The 10524-nt window shown below is 38.2% G+C and overlaps 1 protein-coding gene across 1 annotated transcript; it reads left to right on the plus strand.

Annotated features, from left to right (window-relative positions):
* Positions 1-3587: 3587 nt before the first annotated feature.
* LOC144661603 (protein boule-like) lies at positions 3588-10282 on the plus strand. The gene is made up of 8 exons (XM_078522408.1): positions 3588-3643; positions 4171-4269; positions 4486-4577; positions 5197-5251; positions 6094-6156; positions 7468-7504; positions 7925-7986; positions 8997-10282. The coding sequence occupies exons 1-8, from the start codon at positions 3641-3643 to the stop codon at positions 9120-9122; spliced, it is 537 nt and encodes a 178-aa protein (XP_078378534.1). The 5' UTR covers positions 3588-3640; the 3' UTR covers positions 9123-10282.
* The last annotated feature ends 242 nt before the right edge of the window (positions 10283-10524 follow it).

The raw sequence follows: 10524 nt of genomic DNA on the forward strand, positions 1-10524 counted from the left end.
ACTGGATGTTGGTTAATCGTCTTAAACTGAACAAAGATAAGACTGAACTTCTAGTGATCTCCGCTAAACATCTACCGAGACCAATCCTTCAAGAAATCTCTGTCGTCAACGAGACCATCCGCTCCTCGCAGAAAGCAAGAAATATTGGTGTCATTTTTGACCATCATTTTCGTTTCAATGAGCATATTGCAAGTATTTGCAAATCATCTTTTTACCATCTCCGTAATATCAGCAATATAAGGAAGTACCTGTCATCCACCACTACTGAAATACTTGTTCATGCGTTTGTATCTTCAAAATTGGATCACTGCAATTCTTTACTCTATGGCTTACCGAACTGTCTAATAAAAAAAGTTACAGCACGTCCGGAATGCCGCCGCTCGTCTCATCACCCTCTCAAGAAAACACGAACACATCACACACGTACAAGGCTCTAAACGATCTGGCACCTTCATACGTTCGCGACCTCCTTACTCCTTACACTCCACCTCGTCAGCTACGCTCATCTTCAAAAGACCTTCTTTCTATTCCGCATTTCAATTTGAAAACATATGGCGCAAGATCTTTCTCCGTGGTAGCTCCTACACTCTGGAATACTCTACCTTCTGACATTAAGAACAGCTCCTCAGTGTCCCTTTTTAAACATAAACTTAAAACTTTTCTTTTTAAAAAAGCATGTTTATAACTTTTTAGCAACATTTTTTATTAGTCTAAGATTTTAAGCATTTTTTGTGACCTTTTAACTATTTTTATATTTATTTTTTTTTTAATACTGTTTTTACACGTTACTACTGTAAAGCGCTTTTGAACTTTCAGGATACTGGCGCTATAGAAATATTTTATTATTATTATTATTATTATTATTATTATTATTATTATTATTATTATTATTATTATTATTATTATTATTATAAATATATAGTCAGTGAAAAAAAATATATTTTCAAAGCATCTCAACTTGCAATGGAACATTTTAAGAATCAGATTCAACATTAACAGAATTATTCGCCACTGTTCCCACACTCACAGTATAATTTTCGACGCTTTTGCACACCCGACAAAAACGCTGATGTACCTATTAAGCTTGAAAAATTAAAATTGTTGGCTGCTGAAAAGTTCTAAAGCTGCACAAGAACTTTAAGTCTGATTACACCACGTTTCTCACGCTTTGCACTACCTGTTTCGCATTTGGTTGGTTGATCCAAATTCTGATTTGACGTGACACTCGATAATGTGGAACCCCGATTTTTCGAGCTCTCGATTGTTCGAAACTTATGATAACTCGAACCAAAAGCCATTCCCCTTCGGCCTTCCCTCGGTCGGGCAGTACACTTTTACCTCCGATATAAGAAGAAAAGTAACTGCAGTTTCTGAAAAGGTTTTCAGTTATAATCGAAAATTTTTAGTCTACTACAGGATCATGATGTCCTTTATTTAAAACTGGCTTTTTAAGGGCGAGTGAACTTCTCATGAAAAGGGCCTGTTTCATCATTGGTCAGTTTCGATCCGAACAAATGGGTTACGTTTAAGATACATAAGTGTTTGTTTTCGAGCTCATGCTATTATAAAAGGCAATTCATTTTGTATGAATGGAAGTGAAATTGTCTTTTCTGTTTTCATTCGTTCTGGTAACTCCCAGTTGCCGGTACTTCAACAGGGTGAAAAAGATTCGTGTCTTGATGTTAGGTTTAAAGGGTCAATGAGTAGTTGGTAGTTATATCGAATGTTTTGTGGAGCAACGTCTCTTTATCGCAACGTTTTTGTGTTTTAGATAACCAAAAAAGCAAACAATTTTTTTCAATATTTTTTATCCCCCCCCCCTCCAAAAAAATTATGGTCAGTCCCTTAGTGCGTTCCATGTCGAATTTTTGAAGCTAAAAGCTGCTACCTATAACTAAATGGTTCAAGGCACTTTTTTTAGAGAAAAAAAATAACAAATAAACAGGAGGAAGTTGTCAATAAATAGTAAAAATCATTGATATTAAACAATGTCTTCTGCTTGGAATGTAAGTTTTGGTTGACCAGTGTAAAGAACCACTCTTCTTTTAAAAGATACTTTACACTGAACTGCAGCCACGCCCAAAAGTGGATGCTGGTAATTTTCAGCGATATGTATTTTGAAACATTCTAACAAGCATATCCGTCAATGCAATTGATATGGGACCCACCGGTAATCAAAACGCGATTTATTATCGGAAGACATGCTTTTAGCAGCTATTTGAGATCTTTTAAGCTTTTTGTTTTAGAACGGCCGAGGAAGGCAGTCACTGAGTATTGTTGGAAAGAATTTTCATTTTCCCGAGCTTTCTTCGAATTATTTCGAAAGTTTGCGGTGGCATAGTTGGCAAGATTTCATGCTCGTCAGTTGTGAAATTCTATTGAAATTTGACAACAATTCGAAGCGTGTCAATTGCAAGGCTTGCAAAGAAAGACGTAAAATAAACTTCAATCAATCTTTTATGGTGTTGAAATTTGAGCCTGGGACACGCGGGCAACTTTTTGCCGACACTTTATCTTTGGCAGAACAGTGTAAAGAAGCGATTGTTGTACAGTACGGTTAATACGTCGATTATTTCAGGCCAGGATCGTCTTCGAGCATCGAAGGGAAGACTCTTGAGCGAGATCGAGGCGAAGGAAAGAAGAAACATCGAGATCAAGAACTGGAGAGGCAAAAATCAATTATTTACAAAAGGCTGCGAAAAAAGGAACGATGTTTTGGGACGCTAATCTGAAGGTAAGAGAAAGTTCAATATATGTCGCCAACTACGCTATCATTTATAATGTTTTTATGAAAACCTTGGACTTAAATCAAACCGTGTGGAACTTCTTGTAAATCAGAGCATTGTAATCAGAGGTGTAAAATTTATAATTTGATTGAAGAAGAAACACTCCAGAGCGGAGGGATACTCAGTATTTGGAAGGGGATATAGTTTTAACTGAAAAAGATGCACTGCAGAACTATACGATTTAAAGGAATGCAGGTTTATGTCCAGGTAAAATGTTGGCCGGAAGCTGAAGAACGCAAGATGAAGAACCAAGTTAAATGTGCGCAAATCACTAATAAGGCACTTTTCATCCATACAGGGGCCCACTTCCGGTGGCCTTTGACACGACTATAACGAAAAGAGAATTTTAAAGTACTCTAAAAAGTCTTTATTCAGCAGAATTAACTAGGGATCTATGAGAATTTTTTGTTTCTCTTTTGCCGAGAGGATTAGGAAAGAAACGTGTACGTGTTTTCTTTTTGTCCTTTTTACGGCAAAAAATGTCACCGATCAATGAACTTGGAATAAATTTGGCCAATTTCCAACGCGATTCCCACGCTCGTGTAATCATCAAACATGCCGCTCGCGCGCTCAAGCCTGAAGATCATGGACAGACATGCTTGGCCATATGGTATACTTCAGTGAAGTTTCCCAGTCCTACAAAGATTGTGTTTACATTCACAGTTTCTTTTTAACCATCAAAATTCAGCAATAGCTAGCAATTTTTGTGGAAACCAGAAATGGGATAATCTTTTGACAATCACCCCACCCCTCCCTCGTCAGAGGGCGCGGAAGCGACATAAAAAGCTAGACTGGCTGCGACAAGCGTCTAGCTTCGTTTAATTCAGTGCTTACTAGCATCTCCCTTCATCCAAATGGTAAGCTTTGTAAAAAACAGTTTACGTTTGTAGCAAAAACGCATGTTTATTGTTTAGGACGTAAGACTACGGAATTAATTTACTATGAAAACGCAAACATGAAGCAAAGCAAACCAAACTTGCTGGCATGAAAAAACAATTTTCATCCAGACTTTATGTCTCCGATCGAGTGAACTAAAACAGTGGTTTACAAAACTGTTACATAAATGTTTCTTCGAACAGGTATTATGAAAAGGTTTTTACCTTCATTTTAGTGATTAATCGAATAGATCCGGCCATTTTCAACCGTTTAAAAGACATATTCCATTAACGCACAAGAAAATGGCCGATGGTTTCAAGTTTTAAAAGTTTGTTGATTTCAAATGCATGCGTTTGACAGTTCTCGACTTCAACAGTAAAATTATCTTTAACATGTATTTGGATGGTAACATACTATAAGAAGTGCATGCGAGAGTTTCGAAGCCATCAGATGTTTAACGCTTTTAAATCGAAAAACTAAATGTTAATGTTTTTACTTTAAAATACAGGCTTACGTTTCGACAGAAGCAGTTGGAAATTCAACCCAGAGTGGGGATGGATTGGTAAAAATCCCGTATCGTATTTTTGTAGGAGGGATAGCATTCAATGTAAGTTGTTACTTTTTCTGAAAAATAGTTGAATTGTTTCTTGGAGATGTGCTGAGATCGCGCTTTCCTGAAATGCGATAAGATCATTTTCCAAATGAAAGTTATTGCTAACTGAGGCGATCGCGCGCGCGCTTTTAGCAGTTATTTCGATGGATTTTTTTTTGTATTTTTATAGACCAATTAACATTTGTTTTTTTGTTTGGTTTTGCTTTTAAGACGACTAAAGAAGAACTCAAAGACTTCTTTTCACGATACGGAGCGGTCCGAGACAGCAAAATTATTAGAGACAACGAAGGCTTAAGTAAAGGGTAAGTCGTTTGTAAATTAAAGAGCTTGTCATTTTGTGTAAAAGACTGAAAGTCAGTCAATCACGTAGTGTCGAAATGTTTGTGGGCTTCTTTATTTAACGTGCGATCTAACTGCTTGCTGTTCAGTTCTTATCAGTACGATCTCATTGTAGCCGAAATTATTGCAAAAGCGCCAAATCTTTTCAGTCGACCCGTTGTTGTAACGGCTTGATCATTTATTCCATATCAATTTGCTGAAAACAAAACTTTTTATTTTACTAAACGATAGAGCTAAAACAAGCTTAAACGACTCCCACTGTGGAAATTGGAAAGTAAAGTTTTTTGCTTTGCGCGAAGTTGCAGTTAAAAATGTCGCCTTTTTGCGGAACTTTTGTAGATAACTGTCCCAGTTTTACACATCAATGTTGAATACTTGAGCCAAATTGGGAATGTTCCCAAAAAGCCTTTTCAAATTTTATATCACAAAGCTTATAACACAGCAGCTGTTGTTTTTGGTCTTTTTGTGGTCAAAAGACTAATTAGAATAGAAAGCAAAGTGGCACGGAAGAGCTAAGGGAATCTTTAAAGGGAGTATTGTAAATGAATTTGTGGTTAGTTTTGTAAATGTTTTAATTCGTAGGTACGGTTTCGTGACGTTTTATAGAGAGGACGATGCACAAAAAGTGATGAATATGGTAAGAGAGTCAGACATTAGATAGAGGGTTATTTATCTTTGCTCCTCTGTTTACCTTCTGGCAATCAGTGCCGAAAATGTCATTGTTCGAAAAAACAATTGTTCACATTTTTGCCCGGTTTGGGTAGCATACCGAGAATACATGCGCCTAGGAGAAACTCAGAATTTTTTTTTTTGTTTTTTTTTTTTAAACGGAAGGAAAAACTCAAGAATTCTTTTCTAGACCCCTTCTGGATACAACGCCCTGACGTCAAAGAGCTAAAGCGCTGTTAATGCTGTTTTTTTTTGGACCGTAATTTAATAAGAGGTGATAACATCTCTACTGATCTTGTCGCGTCGTCTCTCGAATTGCGCAAGCCATACTCCGCAACTGAATAGTATAGATAATCAGACCCTCGCAACGTTGTAGTTTAAAGCGCGTTACATAAAATATAGCAATTTGACAGTTATTACGTTTCCGCACACGATTTTTAAACGGTGACACGGTTCGGTAACATCCTGGCATTTCCTCCTGAACAATACCGCAGTGTCCCATCGAAAACGTTTCGTGCAATTTCACTGTAATTTCATTGTTCAAACAACCGTGAATTATCCACTGAATCCAGCACAGAAAAGTTAAAGTGCGAGAGAGAAAAAATGGCCGCACCCACCGACTTGTGCGCAACGGGAACAAACTGTGAGAAATAGGTGAGAGTTCCACAAGGGCACACGACTTTATCGCGGCAATGTAACGCAGGATTAATTTGGCTTGATTTTTTTTAGACAAACAAATGGTGCACAAATCTACCGTAGGTCTTTGGAGTAATCAAGAAGGATAACGATTGGGGTTTTTGCTATTTTTAGGGCACTATCTTCTTTAAAGAGAAGAGGTTGAACATTTCCGAGGCATACAGGAAACAACCGATTGTAAGTAGCTTTTAGCATGGCTTTCCAACGACGCGTGGTGTCTTCAGACGTTCACCTCTTTTTGTATTTTCCTGCGCGTAAAGATGAAATAAAGAAATAAAGACAGTGCGTCAGTATTCCAATTTTTGCCAGATCTTCCAAAGATGCACTAGCTTTCAGGGTGAAATAAACGTTATTTAATACATATCCCAGCGAAATATCTAGCGTAAAACTACAAAGCGAGGTATTTAGTGGCATATAATACTGCACTACATTTTCTGTTTGCTTTTTGTAGCGCGAAAAGAAATGGGTTCTGGTCCATTCAATCAGTCCATTCAAAAGGGATACAATCTTTGGAAGAAAAGCTTTAAAATGGGTTTCAATCTTGCGTGCGCCAAAAATAGGATTACCAAAAGCAAAAATCAGTGTCCCTTTTGAATGGGTCGCTTATAAGCACCCCAATTATATTTCAATACTGCGCCATCAGAGAGACAATCAGTGGTTTTAGACTGCGAGAAGTCTCTTTCTTTTCCTAAAAAACACGAAAACATGAATGCGAGCGAGCGAATAGCGAGCGGCGAAGCCGCGAGAAGCGCGTGCGCCTGTCTCGCCCCATTCCCTCCTCGTTTCTTTCCCTGATTTGCATATTTTCGACTTTTCCTGTCGCGCGTAGAATTTCAGGAACAAAAACCGACCTGCTCGCAGTCTACAGTGGTTTCTGAACTACTCACTGGTCTTTTGACAGTCTCGGCCAAGTTGCTTCAAACGAAATGGTATTCACATTGAAGATGCTTATTAAAATAAAAATAGAAACAAGCAGACCATCCGATTTGAGGGTGCTGTCTACAATAGGTGCCCTCTGAGCTTCCAGGTCCTGAAGAAGGGGGAGTGGTTAGGGGAGGAGGGGTGAGAGATAAAAACGTTAAAACCAAATTGATTGCAAGGCTGGTACAACGGCAGGAGGGTAAGATTTATTGGTCAATATTTCAACTAGCAGAGCTAGTCTTCTTCAGGGCCAGTACTATATCCTTACATTATAGTACTGGCCCTGAAGAAGACTAGCTCTGCTAGTTAAAATATTGGCCAATAAATCTTGCCCTCCTGCCGTTGTACCAGCTTTGCAATCAATTTGGCTTTATAAGCACTTAGAGTGACGTCTGGTAGGAACATTTCTGAACAAGAGATCCAGCAGCAGAGAAGCCAAGCAGTTTTTTCTTTGTTGCGTGGTCCCCTGCATCGAAACTGTTTTTTAAAACGTTATTTTGCAAAACTTGTAGATGTGTTGTGCCATCAGATGCTATAGAAAGGTAACAGCTTGTTTTCTATTTTCAGACAAATCAACAAACAGTAATGACTATGCCCATGGCAGGTAAGATCATCCCCAAAACAAACATAATAGTTTTCTGAAACTTGAATTTACCAATGTCAAGATGTGAAATTTTCATCATCGGTCTCAATCGTGCCAAATTTCTAAAAAAATTCCCGTGATTTGCAAAAGATGTAGAAACTTACCGGTACTTAAAAATTGGCATTTTTTAGAGTGAGTCAGAATTTCCTATCGATAGAAAGCCGGAACATGTTGAAATTACCACAGAAAACGGATTTAAGGTTTCCTGGCTGGTTAGTATTTAGCAAAAACTGTCAAAGCTCTTTATGGTGAGATATTTTCACTTATAAATGCATGATAGTACGATATAAAAGTTTGTTTGAAAAGACACTGCACACGATCGTCACATTTTTGAAAATGGATACTTTTTTTATTAGCTCATTTTAATTTGTTCCCTCTTAGCCTCTACTACTTGGCCTTCTGCTGTCCCAACTACACCAGTGTATTACACTACCATGAACCAGGTAAGCCTTAAGAATGACACAGGAAGTTCACAACACTGCTAGAATGAAGCCATGCGCAATTAACGTTCGTCGATTCTTGCCATGTCTTCTAAGTGTGTAAAACGTGAGATTCATTCATGCGCTTGCGGACTAAAATTGCGTCTCCAGCCAAATAAACTTTTTGGTTAGTTTAGTCATTCCGTATGTGCGCTTGTAGTGAGACGGTAGTTTTAGTGACAACTTTGTAGCGGGAATTTGCCATCTCGAGTCGGGTATATTTGAAAGCCGAACAACGTTAACCTAAGAATAAGGCCCCGTCCACACTGACCCGAGTAAATTTGAAAACGCATTTTTTTTTTCCGTTTGCCCTCCCGTTTTTGGATTTTAATGTTTTTTTTTTTTCGTTTTGGGAAATTTTTTTTTTTTTTTGGGGGGTAAAACTCATCTCTTTTTCCTATTTTCTTAGATAATTTGTAATTGGCTGAAATCACGGATTAGGTTACTCCCTAAGTGCAAAGTGTGTCCGTATCCCTGCGTTTCACCAATTCCCACTTTCTCCCTTTAAGGTCCAGTAATATGTCTTTCAACTTGTCTCGCAACATTGTTACATTCAGTTGGCAAGTTATTAGCCTTCCCTTGTTGGTAGTTGTGGCAAAATGTTGCGCGAAGTAGACATGAGTTCAACTTTGCAACTTGTAACGCGAAAGGTAATACACGCAACAACACTTTACAACTTGCAATGTAACAATGTTGCGAGACATGTTGAAAGAAAATATCGCCCGTATCACTGAGCCTTTACGGGGAAAAAAGAGAGGAGTGGGGACGAGTCGGACTGCTGTTTTGAACAACAAAGCACTGATGACAACTGAAATAACGGCTGCGAAGGAGGTTAGGTAACCTGCGATTTGACCTTTCTTTCGCTTTGGTTTGAATCCTTGGGGAGGTTCGTAAAGAGGACATAATTAAATTCTGGCGTCGTACTTAGAGAAGACGGCCAGCATTTTAAAAAGACTCCTTTTTTACCTGCACAGGGAGCCCAGATGCCGACGATACAGATACCGTCTCCAAGAACTTGGCCAGTTGTACCAGGAGGCGTCACAGCAGTCGCTCATCAGCCTGCTGAGGTCGTTTGGATGCCTCAATATTTTTATTATTAGTCACGGCCCTTAGTCGAGAGAAAATTGGCCACCTACATAGAGGCTTTCTAGAATTGTCACGCAATATTGAAATATTGCGTGACGATCCAGAAAGCATCTATGTAGGGAGATAAGAGAGAGTAAGTGAAAAGTTACGAAGTGCGTGCAATCATTTCCTTATCTGCAAACGTTCCTTTTGCTTGTCAAGCGTTCTTTACTTTCAAGATTGCGTGACGATCTATAAGGACGTTTGTGTTGATATTTCAATGCTACGATAGAGTACCAACGGAGAGAAGAGACCAGGCATTTTTTATCGCTATTTCTTTGTCTCCGTATTGATAGATTTGGTCTGTTGTATTCATTTGGGAACGCAAAGCGCGGATATTTCAGTTCGCCATTTGCTACAACCAGTTTACAAAAGTGCTCTCTTTTCTCGTCGGAAGATTATTAGGCAGGCATACCGTGCGATTTTGAAATTTTTAGGCTGCTCTATCTTAATCGTTTTTAAGGCCCAGTCTTACTTCCCCCTTTTTTTTCAGCTGCGCGTACTCCTCTCGAAACCTGCGTGTTTTTCGTTTGTCTTTGCAAGTCTATTGCTCATTTTTCTTTCTCCGTGAAGAAATATATTTGATAGGCAAATCGAAGTTTGTAGCCTGTAGGTTGTAAACCATTTTATGGAACGGCGTTTTGCCAAAACGAAGATTTTAGAAGAGGAGGGTAAGGATTTTTTCAGTTGCAGGGTTGAGTTCTCTTTAGAGTTTTAAGATTCTTTCAAGTCCATTGTCATACGTGTAGTGAACTCCAAAGGCGGCAATATGCGCAGATCTAACGTAGCACTACAGGAGAAAATTGTAAAACGTCGTACATTTGATTTAACGATAAGGACCGGAAATATTGTTTAATGTGAACAGTGTCTCGCCGTGTTTTCCCACCGTAAATCTTTTCTTACGTTGTAAGAAAACATTTAGTACCTTCTTTATAGGCTTATTGTAAGTATATTTTTGTAGTAATAGATTTATAAAGCGTTATAACAAGAACTTTTATTAACAACATTTTAACTAGCTAGACAAAGACACAAATCAGTGTGTGCCGCAATGCGTTAGTACGTTTTCTAAATAGTAATACAAAGAATATTTTGCATGAAAAATACGTGATTTATAGCATGGTAGTTGTAGATAGGATCTCTGTGGGATTGTGAACATGATTTTTAGTCGTTTTTGAATGTAAATACGCCCCGAGTTTGAAATTTTAACCCCCTTTTAAGACTTTTAACTACAGTATAGTACTTTGCCGCTTGAATTGCAAAGTTCGTTTGGTTGCATTTTTATTTTTAACGAAAACTTGAATAAAGTAATACAACTATTTTTGTAAAAAATTTTTGCCGTTATTGTACGGAACCAACCTCTTTTATAAGGAAGAGGGC

The sequence above is a fragment of the Oculina patagonica genome, chromosome 7 (assembly GCF_052425735.1).
Source record: "Oculina patagonica isolate OP01 chromosome 7, crgOcupat, whole genome shotgun sequence".
Classification (NCBI taxonomy): domain Eukaryota; kingdom Metazoa; phylum Cnidaria; class Anthozoa; order Scleractinia; family Oculinidae; genus Oculina; species Oculina patagonica.

Coding starts and splice junctions, on each gene's coding strand:
- LOC144661603 (XM_078522408.1), top strand. Junction 4,270..4,485: donor TAGGAGGGATAGCATTCAAT/GTAAGTTGTTAC, acceptor TTTGCTTTTAAG/ACGACTAAAGAAGAACTCAA. Junction 7,505..7,924: donor AATGACTATGCCCATGGCAG/GTAAGATCATCC, acceptor GTTCCCTCTTAG/CCTCTACTACTTGGCCTTCT.